This window comes from Rana temporaria, chromosome 4 (assembly GCF_905171775.1).
Source record: "Rana temporaria chromosome 4, aRanTem1.1, whole genome shotgun sequence".
Taxonomy (NCBI): Eukaryota; Metazoa; Chordata; class Amphibia; order Anura; family Ranidae; genus Rana; species Rana temporaria.
This window is the reverse complement of record NC_053492.1, coordinates 358709007-358734158: the sequence shown is the minus strand read 5'-3', so window position 1 is coordinate 358734158 and position 25152 is coordinate 358709007. Positions and strand designations below refer to the sequence as shown.

The 25152-nt window shown below is 43.1% G+C and overlaps 1 protein-coding gene and 1 pseudogene across 1 annotated transcript in view; both read right to left on the bottom strand.

The window, feature by feature from the left end:
- ADGB (androglobin) overlaps positions 1–25152 on the bottom strand; it is a 422664-nt gene that overhangs the window by 20236 nt on the left and 377276 nt on the right. The window contains exons 30-32 of the mRNA XM_040350874.1: positions 16955–17154; positions 5789–5953; positions 5573–5678 (exon numbers count right to left, since the gene is read on the bottom strand). Of these exons, the coding sequence (XP_040206808.1) occupies positions 5573–5678; positions 5789–5953; positions 16955–17154 (471 nt within the window). The remainder of the gene's footprint in view (positions 1–5572; positions 5679–5788; positions 5954–16954; positions 17155–25152) is intronic.
- LOC120938727 lies at positions 8711–8793 on the bottom strand (annotated as a pseudogene).

The window sequence follows — 25152 nt, the reverse complement described above, 5'->3', positions numbered from 1 at the left end:
TAGATGGGGGGGGGGGGGGCAGTGTCCTGTCACGAAAATAAATCCAGGCACCACGTCCTCCCGACAATGGAAGTCGGGATCCACCAGGTTCCTGGACTAAAACCCGGCTCAGCCTCTCAGCGAGCCACTGAAAGCCTGAGACGGACGCTCCCTGCCCCTCCACAGCCTAGCGCTCCAAAGAGCATGGAGAGAGAAGAGCAGAGAGCTGTGACTTACAGCTCATGGAGCTCTGAAAACCAGCATTGTTCGATCGCTCGGTTCTCAGTGCAGAGGCACCGGGGGACAGATGCAACATCAGACCAATGCTGCATCCATCTAGGCAAGTATGATTCATAGGATAATAAGGGCACCTGGTGATTTGTGTAGACTTAAAGGTCCGCTTAATAGGTATTGGACCCTTACCCCCTATAAATCCATTGCAAAACGTGAAAAAAATCTGTGGGGAGAAAAATAATTAGTGAAAATACTTTCCCTTGACTTCCATGGTGTGTAGAGGGTGACATTAGCATCCATTTGGTGGTTCAGACAGTATTCCGGGTAATGCAGCATAGCAGTGGCGGTGCGTCCATAGAGGGCGCCGGAGCGCCGCCCCCTCTCGCTTTCGCACCGCCACTGATGCAATACATAGATTCATGCATTGCATGAATCTATGCATTGCCGCTGCCGCCGACTATTCAGATGTCCGCCCCCCCCCGGTGAGCGCCGGCCATCTGAATAACGGCAGCTGGTTGGCTGTGGAAGTGCCTATCAGAGCCAGCGGCTCTGATAGGCTTTCCGAGTACAGCCCTCAGGCTGTTATCGGCTTCCAAATACTTATCCAAGGGACGCACAGGGGTGCGTTCCTTGGATAAGACTGACAGGCGTCTCAGCCAATCAGGTTCACCGGTTCTGGTAACCAGTAACCTGATTGGCTGAAGCATCATCGAGGCCGGGAGAAGACATCAAGGGACCGTGGAAGGAGGATGGCTGACTCCAGAAAGGTAAGTGCCGGGCGGGGGGGGCAGCATTTTACAGGGCACAGTGGCGACAAAGGGCACAGTGGCGACAAAGGGCACAGTGGCGACAATTGGCACAGTGGCGACAATTGGCACAGTGGCGACAATAAAAGGGCACAGTGGCGACAATTGATAGGCACAGTGGCTGCATTTGATGGCATGGCACAGTCGTGACAATTGATGGCACAGTGGCTGCATTTGATTGGCACAGTGGCTGCAATTGTTTTTTTTTTTTTCCGTTTGTTTGCGCCCCCCCAAAAAAAAATTGAGCACCAGCCGCCACTGCAGCATAGCTCAGATCTCATGATATGAAACTACAACACAGTGCAATATAATTTTCTCACTCATTTGGGCTACTCACCATTCCTCAAGTTAACACCCAAAGATGCTGACATCACAATTGCCAAGGTGTTGCAAGTAGAGGCAGGGGTAAGTACAGAATTTTTTTTTCTATAGTTTTTTTTTTCATTTTTTTTATGATGGGTTTGTGTTGGGGGAATAACCTAACTAAATAAGTGAACTTTGCAATTTTAGTGCATCGTCCATATTTTAACAACTTAAGACCCGGACCATTTTGCTGGCCAAAGACCAGGCCACTTTTTGTGATTCGGCACTGCATCACTTTAACTGACAATTGTGCGGTCATGCAACGTGGCTCCAAAAACAAAATTGACGTCCTTTTTTTCCCACAAATAGAGCTTTCTTTTGGTGGTACTTGATCACCTCTGCGTTTTTTTTTTTTGCGCTATATACAAAAATAGAGCGCCAATTTTGAAAAAAATTCTATATTTTTTACTTTATCCCCAAAAAATATATATAAAAAAACGTTGTTTTTCTCTTAGTTTAGGCCGATATGTATTCTTCTACATATTTTTGTTAAAAAAAATCACAATAAGCGTATATTGATTGGTTTTCGCAAAAGTTATAGCGTCTACAAAATAGGGGATATTATGACGGACACATTTGACACATTTTTGGGACCATTGTCATTTTTATAGTGATCAGTGCTATAAAAATGCATTGATTACTGTGGAAATGTCACTGGCAGTGAAGGGGTTAACCACTAGGTGGTGCTGAAGGGATTAAGTGTGCCCTAGGGAGTGCTTCTAACTGTAAGGGGGATGGGCTGTGTGTGACACGACACTGGTCACCGCTTTCGATTACAGGAAGCTGTGATCACTGTCCTGTCACTAGGAAGACTGGGGAAATGGTTGTTTACATTAGCATTTCCCCATTCTTCCTCACCGTGACACGATCACGGGTATCCCCAAGGACATCGAATCCATGGGACCCGCGGTCGGAGTCACAGAGCTTGCGGCGGGTGCATGCCCACAATGCCGATTCTTAAAGGGGACGTATATACACGTCATTTTGCGCAGCTGTGCCATTCTGTCTACGTATTTAGTCGTGCGGCGGTCGGCAATTGGTTAACCACCTCAATACCAACATGTTTCTTAGTTTTCAATAAATTGTAGCAAAAATATAGATCACCTTGGGGTTTACACTTTCCTTTAAAGGGCCATTTTGAGGGTCTTCATGATTCATACACTCAAGGTTTTTTTTTTTGCCCTCCTTTATGACAGAAATAAGGGCTACCACTGCTGACAACATTCTCAAAATGTCAATTGACATTTTATTCTGGCCCACTGGCTGCAATGCTGTTTGAGAAAATGACCTGGTATTAATGTTCTAATAAAGGCAAGTGAAGTCTGATAAAGGTAAGTGAAGTCCCTGGCTGAACACTTCTTTTGGGCCAAAGTTTCAAAGACAACTTGAACTGGAACAGGAACTGAACAGCATTAAGCAAACCATCATTTTCAGATGTAAGCAAAGTCAACACTTTTTTTTTGACGATATTCCTTTCACAAAATTACTGGTTTAATTCAAATAGTTTTACCAGTTCCTTCTTCCATGTTTACTTTTAGCTCTATTGATGCAAAAAAGTTAAAATATATAAAGCAAGTGGTGGAAACATGAATACAGAATATACAGTGACTTGACCAAGTATTCATACCCCTTGAAATTTTCCACATTTTGTCATGTTACAATCAAAAATGTAAATTAATTTTATGTGATAGACCAACACAAAGTGGCACATAATTGTGAAGTAGAACATTTTTTACAAATAAATATGTGAAAAGTGTGGCGTGCATTTGTATTCAGCCCCCTTTACTCTGATACTCCTAACTAAAATCTAGTAGAAACAATTGTCTTCAGAAGTCACCTAATAAGTAAAAAGAATCCACCTTTGTGTAATTTAATCTCAGCATAAATACAGCTGTTATGTAAAGCCCTCAGAGGTTTGTTAGATAACCTTAGTGAACAAACAGCATCATGAAGGCCAAGGAACACACCAGACAGGTCAGGGATAAAGTTGTGCAGAAGTTTAAAGCATGGTTAGGGTAAAAAATAAATATCCCAAGCTTTGAACATCTCACTGAGCACTGTTCAATCCATTATCCGAAAATGGACAAAGTATGGCACAACTGCAATCCTACCAAGACATGGCCGCCCACCTAAACTGACAGGCCGGACAAGGAGAGCATTAATCAGAGAAGCAGCCAAGAGCTCATTGGTAAGTCTGGAGGAACTGCAGAGATCCACAGCTCAGGTGACAGAATCTGTCCACAGGACAACTATTAGTCGTGCATTCCACAAATCTGACCTTTATGGAAGAGTGGCAAGAAGAAAGCCATTGTTGAAAGAAAGCCATAAAAAAGTCCCTTTTTCAGTTTGCGAGAAGCCATGTGGGAGACACAGCAAACATGTGGAGGAAGGTGCTCTGGTCAGATGAGACCAAAATCAAACTTTTTGGCCTAAAAGCCAAACTCCATGTGTGGCAGAAAACACTGCACATGACCCTGAACACACCATCCTCACCGTGAAACATGGTGGTGGCAGCATCACATTATGGGGATCATTTTCTTCAGCAGGGACAGGGAAGCTGGTTAGAGCTGATGGGAAGTTGGATGGAGCCAAATGCAGAGCAATCGTAGAAGAAAAGCTGTTATGCCCTGTACACACGATCGGACCTTTGTCCGACCAAACTCACATTGGAATTCCGACGTAATTCAATCGGAGGAAAAGAAAACATGTTCTTTATGGAATTCCTTGGAATATCAGATGGAAAAACTCAGATGGGCATACACACGGTCGGAATTTCCGATGGAAAAAATACGTCTGACTTTTTTCATCGGAAATTCCGATCGTGTGTACGAGGCATTAGAGTCTGCAAAAGACTTGAGACTGGGGTGGAGGTTCACCTTCCAGCAGGACAACCACCCTAAACATACAGCCAGGGCTACAATGGAATGGTTTAGATCAAAGCATATTCATGTGTTAGAACAGGGATATGCAATTAGCGGACCTCCAGCTGTTGCAGAACTACAAATCCCATGAGGCATAGCAAGTCTCTGACAGCCACAAGCATGACACCCAGACACAGAGGCATGATGGGACTTGTAGTTTTGCAACAGCTGGAGGTCCACTAATTGCATATGCCTGTGTTAGAATGTCCCAGTCAAAGTCCAGACCTAAATTCAATTGAGAATCTGTGGCAAGACTTGGAAATTGCTGTTCACAGACGTTCTCCATCCAATCTGACAGAGCTTGAGCTATTTGGCATAGAAGAATTGGCAAAAATGTCAATCTCTAGATGTGCAAAGCTGGTAAAGACATCCCCAAAAAGATTTTCAGCTGTATTTGCAGTGAAAGGTGGTTCTACAAAATGTTGTCTCAGGGGGGACGAATACAAATGCACACCACACTTTTCAAATATTTATTTGTAAAAATAATTGAAAACCATTTATAATTTTCCTTCCACTGCACAATTATGTGCCACTTTGTGTTGGTCTATCACATAAAATCCCAATAAGATACATTTATGTTTTTGTTTGCAACATGACAAAATGTGGAAAATTTCAAGGAGTATACTGTAAATACTTTTTCAAGGCACTATAGGCACACATGAACTAGTCGTTATAGGGCCATGTGGAAACAACAGAAAGTGTTAGAGCCGGTTCACACTGGGGCGACTTGCGATCCGACTTCATGTCGCCTCAAGTCGTCCCAAGTCGCCCTGTAGAGAAAAACAATGGAAGTGAATGGGAGCGGTGTTAATACACACGACTCAAGGCGATCCGACTTCAGAAAAGGTTCCTGTACTACTTCAATCCGACTTGCAGGCGATTTGTACCCATTGATTTCAATGGAAGTCGCCTCAGAAGTCGGATCACTGTCTTAACTGAAGCGACTTTCCAGGAAGATAACATACATTTCTCAGGCAAACCCCTCCCTCCCCCTCCCTCCCCCTCCCTCTCCCAGAGCTGATTGTTGTTTTATTGGCCACTGGAATGTCTCCTGTCCTGGAGACGACTTCAAGTTGTGTTGTAAATCTCCCCAGATCGCCCTGTGGTTCATGCTCAAGTCGTGTTGGAGTTGCTTCTGAAAGTCGTGCTGGAAGTCGTGTAGCCCTAGTGTGAACCGACTCTTAAAAATACTAGACTTAAAAAAAAAAAAAAACACACATTTGAAGCCTGTTTATAATTGCTGGTAATATTGGGTGGTGTGGGGCTTACCTTCCTCTACAGTAACATTTTGGCTGTCCTGAACAACATCTTCTGCAGCTTCAGTGCTGGGTTTCTGTATATATTTGTTCACATACTGCAAGCGTGACTGCAAGGCCTGCAGACACAGTGAGGTTAGATTATTTAATGATGAAAGAAGCATGCTATATTAAATGGAATGTCTTCTTCAATTATTATGACCATTTTCGTATCTTAATGAGAGGTTACCTTGACAGCACGACCTGGCTCTGCTGCCTCCCATGCTTGTTTCATGGCTCTTATTTCATCTATGCGCTCTGTGTCTTTCTTGACTTCCAGTGTCTCTGCCTCGCTTGTCTCACTGACCAGTCTCAGGGTCCAGAATGGCTTGTTAATGTCAATCTGCTGCTGGGTCTACAAAATTACAAACAGTCAGTCTGTCCACAAATAGATTCTTTTGGGGGAGATCTCCATGCTTAAAATCAGGGCTGCTGATATAAATTTCCCCAAGAAAATATTAAAGCTGTATTTCACTAAAAAGACAATAAAATCATTATTAGCAGACACAAATACAGCATAACTCACAGAATTCCTGCTAAATCTAATGCTGCGTACACACGATAGGTTAGTCTGATAAAAGCGGTCTGATGGATCGTTTTCATCAGACCAAACCGATCGTGTGTGGGCCTCATCGGTTATTTATCCATAGGTTAAAAAAATAGGAACTTGTTTCAAAATTATCTGATGGATAAAAAAACCTATAGAAAAAAAACGATCGTCTGTAGGTACGTCCATCGGTTAAAAATCCACACATGCTCAGAATCAAGTCGACGCATGCTTGGAAGCATTGAACTTCATTTTTTTCTGCACGTCGTTGTGTTTTACGTCACCGCGTTCTGACACGATCGTTTTTTTAACTGATGGTGTGTAGGCACGACTGATCATCAGTCATCGTCATCGGCTAACTGATGGAAAAATCCATCAGACTAACCTATCGTGTGTACAGGGCATTAAAGATTAAAACTGACTTAATAAATAAAAATGAAGATGAGATGAAAAAAATATACAAGCTGGGCAGTCCTGGATCAGAAAGACAGAGGGAGAGAATCAAAGTTACAGAGATAACAAACTCAGGAGCAGAGCTTACATTAGAGCCAGTGCTGGGAAGGGGAAGGGTATTAGTGAGGCATGACTGTCTCTTTCTCAGCAGATAAAAGATGGCAGCAGGGAGAGGGGGAGAGACCAGCTTTCAGCTGCTGGAGGAAGAGTTCTGCAATTGTCGTCCATCACTAATCCCCCTCCCTATGTGGGCCCCCCTGTGTGCTCAGGCCCCCTACAAGAGGACTGGCAGTCCCTCCCTATCAGTGGCCCTGCTTAAAATCAAAACTTTTAAATGTTGTCTTTTTAATTATTTTTTTATATCTGTGGATAGAACGAGAAAGGGCCACTGTCAGGTTGTTATCACTCAAATGGGCAACAATCACCTTTTTTAGAAGTGTTTAGATAATTATCACAAAAGGAAAACCTAGATTATGAATCCCTGCAAATGTAAAATGCAAAAAATCAAATCAAAACAAACATCTTAGAAAAATATATTACTCTTGAAATTACTTTCTGAAACGTATAATATAGGTATAAGTTGAATGTTAATCATGATCCACATCCCAAAGTTAGTACTCTTGGTATCTGAAATATTGTGTACAGTACTTACCTAACCTTGTAAAATGTGTCACCTGTTACTGATTATACATATATTACATCATATGTTTATGTATAATCATTATATGAATATACATATATTATATACTAAACTATCATTTATTCAGCACTTAACAAGGGAGTAAAGTCTGTGTTAAATGTGGTAGAATTATATTGTATTGTAATGTGATGCAATAATTATTTTGCAACACTTGGTGGCAGCATTTGCTTAAAAAGCATATACATGCAAATAATTTAAGGCATTATCAAATACCAAAAAAAATATGCAATACATGCAGAGCTATTTTAGGTCTAGCTCTCATAGCTCCAATCAGAAAACCTGAAGGAAAAAATAGTAATTATTTTTTGTTTTTATAATGATAGGGTAGGATAGCACTTCCAAAAAACTAAATATTAGCAGAAATGCCCAAGAGGGCAGGTTAGTTTTGCAATTTTTTTTTCTATTGAAAAGCCTATGGCGTGCAAAACACACCCAAAAAACTCCATCCGGTGCAGAAAAAATGTGCACACACATAAAGAGTGATACAGAAAAAAGTGCGACGGGGGCAAACGTCAAGTGGTCCTCCTGAGAGGAAGGACCCAACCCTGATCCCCCGGGGAGTTAGGCTCCAGACGGGGACTGAGGTACTCAGTGGTCAGAGCAGCCGAAGCCGACACGGACCCAACTTCCTTGGAGGGTCTGCCAAAACAGAACCCTCCCAGTACTAGGTGGGGCTCCCCCAAAGGGAGACCCCATGAGAGCAGGCGAACTAAGCCAGAAGGCCATGTCCACTCACTCCCAAGACGTTCAGGGCTGACCCGAGGACCGGCACCCTACTAATCCCACACAGTGACAAATAACGTGCACCAAACAAAAAAAGACAAAAACGTGACAAACACGGGGAATAAATAATATAAAGTGGTGAAGAAAGAGAGATGAGGGAGAGTGAAAGGAGACCATTGTGTAATACAATGGCCAGCCCTCCGGCCAGGCATCAAAAATTCCTCTGGTCCTAGCCAAAAGGCCCAGCCCTAGAGGCAGGTGTTAAAAAGTGTGATATGGTGACGTGACCAAGGTGCCCAAAAGCAAAAGTGCCGGTAAAAACACTAGTGCAATTTCAACGGACCCTGACCCACGGCCGGGACCAGCAGCGCCCATCCCAGGCAGGAAGGTAGAAGTTCTGGGAGATTGGGGAGAGCCCACGCCACTGGGCTACTCCCGCTACTCCCATCCTCCCTCCTAATCACATTCGGGAAATACTAACTGCTCTCCCCAAGGGGAAGGAGGAGCTAGTGTTCTCTCCCGAAACAACTGATCGGGGCAGCCACCACAAAATCCAGGCCAGAAGCCAGGGGCCCGGCCCCTCAGCTTCGACCTCATGTTTCTCCGTCCAAATCAGAAGCCTTCCACCTCCACGCCAGCAAGTTTAGCATCTGCCAAACGCCATCCCTTTCCACCTCGCCGTGTACTCAGGACGGTTAGCATAGCACCACCTACTGGCAACTGATATGAACAGATACTACACTTGATCTTAGCCAAAAGGCTGAGAAGCAATATAATTGCCAAAGTTCAGTTTGCTGGACATTCGGCAAACCCAGCATGAAATCAGTGAACCCTGATCGCAGTGCCAATCTCCACTACCCCACTGAAGTTTATGAGAGGCAAATCTTGTTATTTTTTGTAACCATCTTAACAGAAAAAAGGCAACCTATTTTTTTTAAAAGGGCATAGGGAACAGGACCCTGCTATAAGGGACATGTATTAACCACTTAAGACCCGGACCATTATGCAGGTTAAGGACCTTGCCCCTTTTTGCGATTCGGCACTGCATCGCTTTAACTAACAATTGCGCGGTCATGCAAAGTGGCTCCCAAACAAAATTGGCGTCCTTTTTTCCCCTACAAATAGAGCTTTATTTTGGTGGTATTTGATCACCTCTGCGGTTTTTATTTTTTGCGCTATAAACAAAAATAGAGCGACAATTTTGAAAAAAAAAACAATATTTTTTACTTTTTGCTATAATAAATATCCCCAAAAATATATATATATAAAAAATGTTTTCCCTCGGTTTAGGCCGATTCGTATTCTTCTACAAATTTTTGGTAAAAAAAATCTCAATAAGCGTTTATCGATTGGTTTGCACAAAGTTTATAGCGTTTACAAAATAAGGAATAGATTTATTGCATTTTTTTTTCACATTTTTGGGACCATTGTCATTTTCACAGCAAAAAGTGCTATAAAAATGCACTGTTTACTGTGAAAATGACAATTGAAGATTAGAAGTTAACCACTAGGGGGCACTGTAGGGGTTAAGTGTGACCTCATATGTGTTTCTAACTGTAGGGGGGCGGGGCTGGATGTGTGACGTCATTGATTGTCTTTCCCTATATCAGGGAACAGACGATCAGTGACACTGCCACAGAGAAGAACAGGGAAGGTGTGTTTACACACACCTCTCCCCGTTCTTCAGCTCCGGTGACCGATCGCGGGATACCGGCGGCGATCGGGTCGGCGGGACCCGCGTGTGCAGTCATGGAGCTTTGGACAGGGTCGCGAGCTGGGCTTAAAGAGACACATACAGGTACGTGATTGTGCCCAGCCGTGCCATTCTGCCGACGTATATCTGCGTGAAGGGGTCCTTAAGTGGTTAAAATGATACTAAAGTCTTTTTTAAAGTCTTTTTTTCTATAAAAATAACAAACATGTTATACTTACCTTCTCCATGCAGTGGATTTGCACAGAGCAGCCCAGTTCCTCCTCTTCTCTGGTCCCTCTTCGGTGCTCCTGGCCCATCTCTCCTGTTAAGTGTCCTTACAGCAAGAAGCTTGCTATAGGGGCACCGGAGCTGAGCTACAGCTCCCTCTTTCCGGCCCGGCCCACTTTCTCTTCTCATTGGCCTAATGACTTTGATTGACAGCAGCGGGAGCCAATGGCACCGCGCTGCTGTCTCAGCCAATGAGGAGGGGAGTCCCGGACAGCCGAGTCTCTCGTGCAACATTGCTGGATCTAGATGGACCTCAGGTAAGTATTAGGGGGGACTGCTGCTCACAGAATGCTTTTTATCTTAATGCATATAATGCATTAAGATAAAAACCTTCTGCCTTTACAACCAGTTTAATGAAAGAAAGAGAAAAAAAAAACGCTCAAATACCGTACAGTGGACAGAAGATCTTTTAATGTAGCTAAGAGGGCAATATGGAAAACACACAAATCCTTTAAATAACATGCTTTGGTGGATGGCTTCAAGTGTTACTAAACCCACAACAGTAAAATCAGTCTGTATATGCAGTAAAGCATGCTTGTTATACTCAATGTGGAACCTAAGAGGTTAATTATTCACATTGTGTAAGAAGGCTGTTTGATCCTGTCTTCTCTGATTCTCCCCTTATTCCACTGTCCCAAATCCATCTCCTGATTGTACAGAGTCTTGTGGGAACTCTGCATGTGCTTAGTTTAGTGTGTAATGCTAGAGATTTTTTTTTTGGGGGGGGGGGGGTACATGTGATTGGCACAGGGCCAATCAGCACGCTTCAGACAGAGAGTCAGGAGTCATGCAACATCATAGGACAGTCAGAGGAGAATAAAAACTTTTCTACAAGCTTCAACCAGTGCTCAGCCAGGAAAGTGACAGAAGTTGCAAAACTGCTATATACTGCTGATGAGAAAAGTTATTTAGCATTTTATATTTACTAAAACAATTGCATTTCAATGTTCTGTGTACTGCAGGAGACAGATATAATGAATGTAGGGTCCTGGGTTTAGTAACACTTTAAGGTTACATGAGATGTTACGGAACAGTATAATTTATGTGGACAGTAGAAATAGAAAAAAAAGGGGGTAAAAAATAGTGTAGTGATCGTGCACATTCCCCTTCCTGTACCAGACCAGGTCACATGCCTTTCAACATTGGGTGGAAACCTTTTAATTAATGTATTGCTTAACTGGGATTTTTTTCCAAGTAACTAAAGATGTAATCTCTACTTTTATTATGAACTCTGCAATACCTGCATGCATTAAACCACCAACAGTATGAACTTTGGACCAACAGCTAGGTACTTTTGACCATTTCTTCTGATCCATAATGGCTGGGAGACATTTATGATCCCAAATTAGGAGCCCTCCTATAGTGACCGGGTAAAAATTCCCTATCAAACAATACATTAATTGCAATACTTACAATGTAGTATATGATATTGAGTGTGAGAGTTGTTCCTTCCAGTATGTTTCCTGTACTATTTGACCCTTACATGTGCGGGTTATGCCCCGTACACACGATCAGGCTTTTGCCCGGCCAAATCACATCGGAATTCCATCAGAGTAAAATAGAACATGTTTCTACATCTAAACTCCGATGGAATTCATCGGAATTTCCGATGAAAAACTCAGATGGGGCTACATACGATCGGAAAGTCAGTCGGACCTTTTCCATCGGAAATTCCGATCGTGTGTACAAGGCATAAGCGAACATTTCTGTGATGGAATAAACACAAAAGCCAAATTACTGTCTATCATTTCTCTCTAGACATTTTATGGAGGTCCATGGGTGCGATATGACCTCATTTTCTTTTTGTAGTATGGAGTGAGTGTACCTTATGGGCAGAGGTGGTGATTTACATCCAGAAAGAATTCACTTTTCTACATTTTGTTATGTTACAGCTCTAGTCCAAAATGGATTAAATTAATTATTTTCCTCAAAATTCTACAAACAATACATGAAAGAAATGTATTTGAAATCTTTGCAAATTTATTAAAAATAAAAAATGAGAAAAATCACATGTACATGAGTATTCACAGCCTTTGCTCAATACTTTGTTGAAGCACCTGTTGGAAGATGAACCTTCACCCCAGTCTGAGGTCCAGAATGCCCTGAAGCAGTTTTTCATCAAGGATGATCAAGAAGTACATTTCTGAATTCATCTTTCCCTCGATCGTGACTAATCTCCCAGTTTCTGCCGCTGAAAAACATCCCCACAGCATGGTGCTGCCACCACCATACTTCACTGTAGGGATGGTATTGGCCAGGTGATGAACTCTGCCTGGTTTCCTCCAGACGTGACACTTGCCATTAAAGCCAAAGAGTTCAATCTTTGTTTCATCAGACCAGAGAATTTTGTTGCTCATGGTCTGAGAGTCCTTCAGGTGCCTTTTGGCAAACTCTAGGCAGGCTGTCGTGTGCCTTTTACTGAGGAGTGGCCTTCGTCTGGCCACTCTACCATACAGGCCTGATTAATGGAGTGCTGCAGAGATGGTTGTTCTTCTGAAAGTTTCTCCTTTTTCCACAGAGAAATGCTGGAGTTTTGTCAGAGTGACTGGTCACCTCTCTGACTAAGGCCCTTCTCCCCCGGTTGCTCAGTTTGGCCGGGTGCCCTGCTCTAGGAAGAGTCCTTGTGGTTTCAAACTTCTTCCATTTACGGGGTAAGGAGGCCACTGTGCTCATCGGGACCTTCAATGTTTCTGTGTACCATTCCCCAGATCTATGCCTCGATACAATCCTGTCTCGGAGGTCTACAGACAATTCCTTGGACTTCATGGCTTGGTTTGTGCTCTGACATGCACTGTTAACTGTGGGACCTTATATAGACAGTTGTGTGCCTTTGCAAATCATGTCCAATCCACTAAATTTACCACAGGTGGACTCCAATCAAGTTGTAGGAATGACTCAAGGATTATCAGTGGAAACAGGATGTATCTAAACTATATTTTAAGTGTCATGGCAAAGGCTGTGAATACTTATGGACACGTGATTTTTTTTATTTTTAATAATTTTGCAACTTCTTTCACTTTGTCATTATGAAGTATTGTTTGTAGAATTTTGAGGAAAATAATGGCTTTAATCCATTCATTGTACAAAGTGGCGATGGGTGCTCGTTTTGCTCCCAGTGTGGCCAATTTATTCATGGCCCACTAGGAGGAGGAGGCCATCTTTGTACATCGCCCTCCCGAACTAGTCTGCTACCGTAGATTCATTGACGATCTTATTTTGATATGGGAAGGTGAGAAATCTTCTCTGTTGTCGTTTATAGATTCATTGAATAATAACGACAAAAACATTTCCCTTACATGGAATATCGATCATGAAAAAGTAGTATTTCTGGATTTAGTTATTAATAAATCTTTGGATCATTTTAAATTGGTTAACGACTTTAAGCCTACGGATCGCAACTCTTATATTCCCCTGAGGAGTTGCCACCATCTTTAATGGTTATGCAACATCCCCAGGGGACAGTTTATTAGGTTGCGCTGGAATTGAACTGAGGATGACGATTTCATCAGTCAATCTAAAGTACTATTGTCCAGATTTGAAGAAAAAGGATATGTTAAGCATGACCTTGAAAAAGAAATTTCTAAAGTCAAATTGATGTACAGAAATGTATTGGTCGCTGACCATATGAGGGAATCCAGTACTGATAATCATAACGTCAGGATGATTTTAGATAATAATGTACAATATAGGGAGTTTGAGAGAATCATTAGTAAGAATTGGTCTATCTTAAAGAACGATAAGGTGTTGGGACCAGTTTTGCCTGCACGCCCTCAGTTCATTTATAAAAAAGCACCTTCTCTGAGGGATCGTTTAGTACCTAGTGTTCTTATTCCCCCTGTCCCAATGAAAAATAGGTTATTTACATTTTTAGGAGGTTTTTATGCGTGTGGACGGTGTGTTCCATGCAAACACTCCAAAGTGAATGTTAAAAAAAGAAAAAACTTTTTAGCCTCTGCTACTAACAGGGAATATGACATCAAGCAACTCATCACATGGGATACGGTAAGTGTCGTATATATGTTTCAATGTGGGTGTGGGTTGCAATATATCGGGAGGACGTCCAGACCTTTTCATGTGAGACTGGCAGAGCATGTCAACAATATTAAAAAACTTTCTATTACACACAATTGCCTAGATTCACATACATTGCCGCAACTTTAAGGCGGCGTAGCTTAAGGCATTTAAGCTACGCCGCCGTAAGTTAGCGAGGCAAGTACATGATTCACAATGTACTTACCTGCTAAGTTACGGCGGCGTAGCCTAAAGCGGGCGGGCGTAAGGGCGCCTAATTCAAATGTGTCTGAGGGGGCGTGTTTTATGTTAATGGGGCTTGACCTTACGTTTTTTACGTTTTTTTTAGACTGCGCATGCGCCGGGCGCCTACATCTCCCAGTTAGCATTGCGGCTAAGTAAGCCGCACGGGCCTATTGATTTTGACGTGGACGTAAAAGACGTAAATCCGTATTCGGGGACAACTTACGCAAACAACGTAAACATTTCGAATTTCGAAGCGGGAACGGCGGCCATACTTTAACATTGGCTACGCCACCTAGGGGGCATCTTTAACTTTAGGCGGCCTATCTCTTCCGTAAACGGCGTAAATGTACTGCGGCGGCCGGGCGTACGTTCGTGAATCGGCGTATCTACTAATTTGCATATTCTACGCCGACCGCAATGGAAGCGTCACCTAGCGGCCAGCAGAAATATTGCAACCTAATATAGGACGGTGCAAGCCGTCGTATCTTAGCGTATCTCTGTTTGAGAATACACTTAAACATAGGTCGGTGCAGATTCAGAGTTAGGTCGGCTTATCTGTAGATAAGCCGGCCTAACTCTTTCTGAATCTAGCTAATAGTCTCCAGACATTTTAAATTAGTCCAACAGAACCCCAAAAGCCTCCAATTTTGGGGGATAGAGAGGGTTAATAGACATTGGAGGGGGGAAATTTTATACGCCAATTAAGCAAACGTGAATCTTATTGGATACATGAGACTCAGGTGCTTGCTCCCGGGGGATTAAATATTGATTTTGATACTAATTGTTTTATTACTGATCGTTAGTTTATATTATGTAATTATTGTATAGATGGCTGCGGTTGATGTTGCGTTTTTTTTCTTATTTATTAAAATTTATTTTAATGGATTTTTATATATATATGTTATATATATTATGATAAAGATATTTCATATATAATTTTATTAATTTATCTCACACATTTTACAATGGGAATTGTGTTTTTTGCTTTTACCTATTGTAATTGTTGTCGTTGTGATACTCTGGGTTAGCCTTTCCCTATCATGATGTGGTGTTTATTATATTGTGCTACGGTGTGTGGGCTTCCCTTTGTTGAATTTGGATATAGCTACTTACTCTTTCTGGGCATTTGCATTGGAAGTGAGTGTTAATTAACGCCTTCTCTTGCTGTGTCATGTCTGTAGCATCACATCGGGTATCCATGACAACCGATTAACATATTAGCGGGTGATCCTGACACTTCCGTATCCGCTGAAGAAATCCCCGCCTAGCAAGGGACGTAATGCGTACGGAAGGAGCGTCGTGACGTCACACGCGGCCATCACGTTTACTTTGTACAACCCTGTATACATCGCACCGGACTTTTGGTGCCTTGTATGTAAATTTTCACTTGTATTTTAATAATTTTTTTATCGCTGAGACGGAGAGCACTATGCTTTTTGTCATTCTATGATTGCATGAGACCTGGGATTGCTTCTGTGTTTTTCGCCTGGATTTCGATCGTTGGATTAACCTGTCAGTGCCCGCAAGGGAATGTGTTATTGAACCTCTATAACCACAGGGTCCTTGTTGTGAGGTGAGAGGCCATTTCATCTGGTGGTGGAGGTTCATCGCACTTGTGAAGTCACTTCTAATGTCCTTTGTTTACCAGCACTATATTCAATGAAGGCGTTTCTGCATCATATATGGACTGTTTATAGCGCTGCACCATCTGCTTTTATGTTACAGTAGTTTGCCTTTTGGCCCTAAAAATTACCAAGATTTACCAACAAAATTCACCCCCTTAAGGGCCCTTTCACACGGAGCGGATCCGTATTGATCCGCCCCGTGTGTGTCCGTCTGCTCAGCGGGGATCATCCGTAAATCCCCGCTGAGCTGTCGGCGGACAGGGCGGTCCCCGCACACTGTGCAGAGACCGCCCTGTCTTTCCTCCGCTCTCCCCTATGGGGAATCGGATGAATACGGACCGCATGTCCGTATTAATCCGATCCGTTCCGCCAGACGGAAGAAATATAGGGTTTTCTTCCGTCTGAAAAAGCGGATCTTTGCGGAGGCGGATCTTTACGGACGTTAGCGGATGCTCATCCGCTAACGTCCACAATCCCATAGGGATGCATTGTGAGTCCGGACTTGTAAAAAACGGACCATTCGTCCGCCCGTGTGAAAGGGCCCTTAGGCAGCTGCCTGAGCTGCCTTATGCTGGCACCAGCCCTGGTTATATCCACAATCTAACTAGTTAATGACTGCAACAAAAAACAAGCTCAATATTGGGCTAGGTTTATATTTGCACAGTTTCTGCATATGCCGTGAGAGCACTTGCATTTTTAAATTACTATTACTAGTAATGAATGAGTAAATAAAAAAAGATGGACTGGTGTTTATGTGGGGAAAATTTGTAAGCTTATGCCTTTATACTAGCCTGACACTGATAAACTGGTGTCAGTATAAATTCACACCTCCAGAATTACACAATGCGCATAGCAATAGCTCTACATATAATAGCTGCTATTTTAGTAGTAGCAGGGTGGTGTCAAACTGCAAGTGGGAACTTGCATTTTAAAATAAAAAAAGGAAAGACTGTGGATCGGATTGGATACATCAATCACAGTTTTTAACTATGAAAATCCAATCTCCAGCGATGTCTTGATTTAGGTCAGATGAGTTTGTGCGAGTCAATTCATTTATCTTTGTTGTTTACCTGAGACTCTGGTCTGAATGTGGGAGTTGATTGAAGCCTTTCTCTGTCTTTTTCCCTCTCTTTGGCAGATTTTTCCTTTTCAGGTTTCTCTGTTATTTTGTCCTTTCCCTTTCTGCCAGCCTTTGGTGTGCTTGCTAGTTTCTGGTTTTCTGAGCTGCTGTGTGTCTCTAATACGGGTTCTTCATGCTTATCTGCATGTACTAAGAAAATTGATAGTCATAGTTAAAAACATGGAATCCATGGAACAATTTAAATTAAATAATTAACCACTTGCCCACTGGGCACTTATACCCTTTTCCTAACCAGGCCAATTTTCAGCCTTCAGTGCTCTCACATTTTGAATGACAACTCAATCATGCAACACTGTACCCATGTGAAATGCGTGTCCTTTTTAAAAAAAACAAAATGTATAGCTTTCTTTTGGTAGTTTTTTCATTTATAGCGCAAAAATAAAAGACTGAAAATGCATGTTTCTTTGTTTCTGTTATAAAATTTAGCAAATTAGTAATTTTTCTTCATACATTTTGGTGAAAAGTTATACTGCTATATATCTTTGGCAAAAATAATCCAAATGACCCCTTTTTGGAAAGTAAACATTCCAAGGTATTTAGTAAGAAGCATGGTGAGCTTGTTTGAAGTTGTCATTTTTTCCCACTATTCTTTGCAAAATGTATATTTTCTTTTTCACAAATATTACAACTTTTCACATTGTAATATTAACAGGTTATTTCTCTCACTCGGCAACTACAAGTATGGTGATACCACATGTGTGAGACTTTTCCACAGCCTAGCCACATAGCGGTACTCCCTGCATGCTGGGCCTCTCTAAGTGTTCTAGGCACATAAATAACAAATCTAATTTCTAGACTACTTATTACATTTTTGAAGGACCTGGAGCATCAGGACAATGGAAATGCCCACAAAATGACCTCGTTTTGGAAATAAAACGCCCCAATGTATATTGTATGAGGGATAATGAGTCTTTTAAACATGTCATATTTTTCCCCACAAGTTTTTGGAAAATGTGGAAGGAAAATAAAAACACATCTTTTTTTTTTACACAAAGTTGTCCATTTATAAGATATTTCTAACACACAGCATGTACATACCAACAATGACACCCCAAACTACATTCTGCTACTCCTCCTGAGTATGGCAATACCACATGTGTGAGCCCGGGCCACATACAGAGGCCCAACATGCAGGGAGCTTCATCAGGTGTTAAATTACACATTAGGACATAAATTACACAACAAATTTCTTGACTACCTATTACACTTTTGTGAGGCACTGTGTGACACTGAGGAGCACTGTAGTAGCACTGATGGCACTTATATTGGCACTGATGAGCACTGTAATGGCACTGATGATCACTGTGATGGCACTGATGATCACTGTGATGGCATTAATGTGGATCTGATGAGCACTGATGAGCACTGTAATGACACTGATGTGGCACTGATTAGCACTGTAATGGCATGGCTTAGCACAGTGATGGCAATGTGATGGAACAGGTGTGGCACTGATGAGCACTGTGATGGCACTGATGTGGCACTAATGAGCATTGTGATGACACCGATGAGCACTGTAATGGCAATGATGTAGCACTGTGATGGCACTGATGAGCACTATGCTGGGACTGATGTGCCACTGATGGGCAACATGATTGCACTGATGGATACTGAGATAGCACTGATGCGGCACGGATGAGCCCTCTGATGGCACTGATGAGCACTGTGAGGGCACTGATGTGGCACGGCTGAGCACTGTGAGGCACACTTAATGCAGCCGTCTCATGCTGCTGCGGGGTGTCTTTCTCCTCACACGCTGTATCGGTGCAAAGAGAGGAGAAAGCTGAACTGCATACGAGGCGGGTTTGTTAAAAAAGTGATCGCTCTATCATTTTAAGGAATGATCACATGGTAAAGGGCCGCTGTGATTGTCCTTTTTCCCCAATCTTTGATGCGCTGGGTCCAGGGGATGTGCCCGCCATAATGTCGCAGTCCTGATTAAAAATCGCAGATCGCCGCAATTACTAGTAAAAAAAAAATTATAATAAAAATGCCAAAAATGTATCCCCTATTTTTGTAGATGCTATAACTTTTGCGATAACCAATCAATATACGCTTATTGTTAGGGTTGTCCCGATACCGATACCAGTATCGGTATCGGGACCGATACCGAGTATTTGCGCTAGTACTCGTACTCGCGCAAATACTCCCGATACCAAAATAGAATACTTTTTTTTTTTTTGTGACATCGAGCGGTGCATAGAGGCAGGGCCGGATTAACCGTGGGGCTGATGGAGCTGCAGCTCCAGGCCCCCATCATAATATAGGCCCAAACTTAATTCTCTCACCAGGGCCCGGCGGCCGGCCGCTATATAATAAATCCACACGTCCAGGCAGCTGCAGCCTGCATTATGATATAGGCCCAATTGACGCAGTGAACAACATTTAATCACGGGCTGTGGGCCGCGAGTAGCGGCCGCGAGCCGCTGCTATGATTCACAGCAGAGCCGCGGCTATCCACAACAACACAGCCTCTTGTAGCGCGGGCGGTGCCAGTGCGCCGAGGCTGAGCGTGCTCCTCCTCTTCAGTACTATACTGAACACAGACACTGACTGTAGGCGGAGCTTGACGTCCCCCGGCGGCGTGCGTGACATCATCCAGAGGCCGTCCCCGGCGTCCTAGGAGTCTCCATTGCCTTGCGAAAGGACCGCACCGCACGATTTACAGGAAAAGTACAGTAAAAAGCAAGTAAGCCATGAGCGCTGGGGAAGTCACTGTCATACAGATGAGATAATGTTTAATTGTGCAGAAGAAGTGTGGGTACAGTACTGGCTGCAACGAACCTGAAGTGGTTAACTTTTTTTGGGGGGGGGGCAGCTTATTAGTGCATCTCATCAGTGCCACATTTATGAGTGCCATCCAATCAATGCCAGTGCCACCTATCAGTGCCATCCATTTATGAGTGCCACCCAATCAATGCCTGTGCCACCTATCAGTGCCATTGGATGGCACTGGCATTGATTGAATGGCACTCATAAATGGATGGCACTGATAGGTGGCACTGGCATTGATTGGGTGGCACTGATGAGATGCACTAATAAGCTGCATCCCTGCACTGATGCACTAATGAGCACTGATCTGCACTGATAGGTGGCACTGGCTAGCTGCACTTTTGGGCACTGGCACCGATAGGTGGCACTGGCAGTGATCACTCCTTCAATGATATGTAGTTTTCCAGTACCGTATGCTAAAAAACAGCCCCACACCATGATGTACCAGTTCTTCATAATTCTAAAGAAAATATCCTTAGTCTGTATTGTGGTTTGAAAACGGTCACATGACATTTAAAAAAAGTATCGGTATTCGGTATCGGCGACTACTTGAAAAAAAGTATCGGTACTTGTACTCCGTCCTAAAAAAGTGGTATCGGGACAACCCTACTTATTGTGATTTTTTTTTTACCAAAAATATGTAGAATGCATATCTGCCTAAATTGAGAAAAAAAAACATTTTAAATATATTTTTGGGGGATATTTATTATAGCAAAAAGTAAAAAAATATTGCCTTTTTAAAAAAAAAATACGCTCTTTTTTTGTTTATAGCGCTTATTTTTGGGAAAGAAAGGACGTCTCACGCAGTGCCGAATTGCAAAAAAAGCTCTGGTCAGAAAGGGGGTAAAATCTTCCGGGGCTTAAGTGTTTAAACCTCATTTGCTATGTAGTTACCCACCTCATTAATTTGTTCAGATCTTGCAGGGTTTAAACATCCTGCGGAAAAGCTATTGCCCTTCTTAGCTTAGTATCGTCAGCAAATTTATCCCAACTTGCAGGTCATTTATGAATAAATTAAATAGGATTGGTCCCAGGATGGAACCCTGAGGGACCCCACTTTCTACATTAGACCATTCTGAGTACTCCCCATTTATCACTACCCTCTGACCTTGCTACCCTTGTAGCCAGTTTTCAATCCAGGTACTCACCCTTTGGTCCATGCTGACAGACCTTGTATAGTAAACGTTTGTAGGGAAATCCAGATACACCACGTCTACAAGTCTTCCTTCATCTAGATGGCAGCTCACCTCCTCATAGAAGGTTAATAGATTTTTTTGGCAAATTTTTCATGAATCCATCATGATTACTGCTAATGATACCATCTTCATTACTAAAATCTTGTATATAATCACTTATCATCCCTTCAAGAGCTTGCATACTATTGATGTTAGGATAACTGGTCTGTAGTTCCCAGGGATATATCTTGGTTCTTTATTAAAGATTGGTGCTACATTGGCTTTTCTCCAAGCAGCTGGTACCATACCAGTCAGTAGACTATTTGTAAAAATTAGAAACAACGGTCTTTTAACCGAGTTCCTCAAGGAACCTTGGGTGCAGGACATCTGGTCCTGGTGACTTATTTATGTTACGGTTTTCAAGTCTGTTTCCGATTTTATCCTGTTAACCATGGGGTGCTTCCTGTGACATGTCATGAGGATAAACATTGCAGTTTTGTTTGCTGAATCCCCCCCCCCTCCCCATTTCCCTCGTGAAGACTGAGGCCGCGTACACACAATCGGTCCAAACTGATGAAAACGGACTGAAGTTCAGTTTCATCGGTCCAAACCGCCCGAACCGATGGATGACTGACCGATAGGTCAAAACCGATGGTTAATACATAAAAGCATCGGTTCAAAACCCGCGCATGCTCAGAATCAAGTCGACGCATGCTTGGAAGCATTGAACTTCGTTTTTTTTTCAGCTCGTCGTGTGTTTTACGTCACCGCATTCTGACCAGATCGGTTTTGAAAATGTTGGTGTGTACGCACATCAGACCATCAGTCTGCATCAGCGGTGAACCGATGAAAATGGTCCGTCGGACCATTCTCATCGGATGGACTGATCGTGTGTACGCGGCCTGAGGAGAAGAATATATTCAAAACCTTTGCCATCTCGTCATCTTTTGCAACCAGAATCCATTCATCTTTCTTTATGGGTCCAATATGATCTGCCCTCCCTCTTTTATTATTTATGTACTTAAAGAATTTCTTGGGATTTTTCTTACTCACCTCCGGTATGTGCCTTTCGTGTTATATCTTGGCCACCATGCTTACACCCTTTCATTTCTTATTTTTTGAAGGCCTTCTCCTTTGCTTTTATATACATTTTTACATTGGCGTTAAGACACTCGTGGCTTTCATTAGCTCTTTTAAATGTATTACCCTTTGGGATGCACTGGCTAATACCCTTATTTAATATGCTCCTAAAGCACACCCATTTTTCCTCTGTGTTCTTTGGGCCAGATCCACAAACAGCGGGCGCAACGTAACTTTTTCTATTTAAGTTACACCGCCGCAAATTACCCAAGTTAGTGCCGATCCACAAAGCACTGACCTGGAAATTTGCGGCGGTGTATCCTAAATCAGTCCGGCGCAAGGCGGGCCAATTCAAATGGGGCGAGTCCAATTTAAATTAGGCGCGCTCCCGCGCCGGACGTACTGCGCATGCTCCGACGCTATTTTCCCGACGTGCTTTGCGCGAAGTTACGTTGCGCTGAGGTTTTGTGAATCGCGACGGGTAAAAAAGAGTTGCGACGGGAAAAAAAATTGACAGCGACGCGGGAAAGACGGGTATACTTTTACATGGTGTACTAACTTTACACTTTGTAAAAGCAGCCCTATCTTTGCGATGGAAACCAAAACTTACGGCGACTTCACGAAGGGAAAAACCTTCGTGGATCTCCGTAAGTGCTAATTTGCATACCCGACGCTGGTTTACGACGAGAAATGTCCCCAGCGGCGGCCGCGGTACTGCATCCTAAGATCCGACAGTGTAAAACAATTACACATGTCGGATCTTAGGGATATCTATGCGTAACTGATTCTATGAATCAGCCGCATAGATAGAAACAGGGATACGACGGCGTATCAGCAGATACGCCGTCGTAACCCTTTTGTGGATCTGGCCCTTTGTTCCTAGGATTTTATCCCATTTAGTATCTTCTAGCAAGGAGCGTAGTTTCTGGAAATCGGGCTCATTTGAAATTCAGTGTCTTTGTATTCCCCTTATGCTTCCTATTTGTGTGATTTATGCTGAAACAAATTGACCTATAATCGCTGTTTCCTAAGTTGCCCCATATTTCAACATCCTTGATCAGGTCTGTATTGTTGGTAATTAATAGGTCTAGTAACGCATTGTTTCTTATTGGTGCAATTACCATCTGACATATGAAATTGTCTTGTAAGAAATGGCGAGCCTTTAGATAAATGCATGGTTACTTCCGCCCACTCTATGTCTGGATAATTAAAATTTCCCATTATAATGACTCTTCGCATCCTTGTCACCATTCCAAACTGTGATAGGAGGTCCGTCTCCCCCTCCTCCCTCATGTTAGGGGACCTATAGCATACTACCAGTATTACTTTTTCCTTGGTTTCCTCCCTTTGTAACTCTACCCATAAGGATTCCAACTCTTCCCTTGTTCCATTAGTGATGTCATCCCTCACATTCACCTGTATATCATTTTTGATATACATGCATACTGTACCCCTTCCCTTTTTTTCCCTCCCCAAATTTAAAATGTAATTTAAATTTGCTTGCAGCTGTAATGTATTGCCGGTTCCCAGTAATATAGATAAGAAATCAATGCAAAAAATACATTGGCGTGGGGTCCCCCCCAAAATCCATACCAGACCCTTATCTGAGCATGCAGCCTGGAGGTCAGGATAGGAGGGATATGCTAGCACTGCTCCTCCTGAACCATACCGGGGCCACATGCCCTCAACATGGGGGGGGAGAGTGCTTTGGGGCAGGTGGGGCTCTGCACCCCCCCACTCCAAAGCACGTTGTCCCCATGTTGATGGGGACAAGATCCTCTTCCCGATAACCCTGGACTGTGGTTGTCGGGGACTGTGGGCGGGGGCTTATTGTAATCTTAAACAAGGGGGCCCCCAGATCTATCCTCCCCGTGTTAATGGGTGTTGGGTACATTGTACCCCTACCCATTCACCCAAAAACGTGTCAAAAAGTAAAAACCACAACAGCCAGTGTTTGACAATTCCTTTATTAAAAAAAAGTGTCCTGTGATGTACATCCATCGTCAATCACACTGTCCGATGGACCTGAAAAAAACTAAAAAACTCCACCTCCATGGGAGGCCTCCTGGCAACTGCTGTCTTTTTGCTTTGACAGCTCTTATACAGGCTAGGGTGGGGCCACCTGCTGACGTAATGTGATGACCCTGCCTCCTCTGACGTCACATGACATCAGAAGGAGGAAGGCGGGGGCGTGGCTTGCACGCGATCGGGATGGCCGCTTGAGCGCAGAGCTCCGTCAGAGAACCGGGGATAAAGCGACTACCTATCATTTTGAGCTGACATTGAGAGACGGTAGTTATCGTTAAATACCCGCGGATCTTCAGTGATGCTACCGAAGAAGAAAAAAGATAAAATGCCGAACAAAAAGCTCAATGATCTCCTGGAAATGCCGGCTGCAGTGGGGACTCCGATCAATGAGGACGCAGGTACCGACACATTAAGACAGGCATCTGATTCAGATTTAACGGATGATAATTGTGTCCTGGGGAGTGATGACCAGCCTCCCGTTACCGCTGAAAATTCCCCCTCACGTAGCCCTTCATCACAGAGCCCCGCTAAATCTAGGAGAAGGGTTGATGACGCAGCAAGTGCTTTGATCCCAGGTATGTCACCTGTGCTGCATAGCCTGAATAACTCCTGTGACGCATCACTTATTAACAATTACCCTACAATGGGTCAGCCAGTACTAGACACTACAATGAAAAATATGCTAGTTTCTCTGCATACATCGCTCATGTCAAATTTTTCATTGATGATGAACTCCTTTTCTAGTGAATTGAAAGGTCTAGGTGACAGAGTGGTTAAAATTGAAAACAAAATGGACGGCCATTCAGAAACTGTCACTGACCTTGTTGACGCATATAAAGACCTATCTGATGATAACCTGAGAATAAAAGCCAAGCTCGCGGACCTTGAGGACCGTTCGAGGAGGAACAATATTAAATTAAGAGGGGTCCCTGAATCTGTGCCCTCGGATGGCTTATTAAAATACGCGGATGACTTAATTGTCGCTTTGCTGCCAAATACGTCACAGATTGAAAGAATGATTGACAGGATCCATCGTATTCCCAAACCTAAAAACCTGGCTGCTTCTATTCCC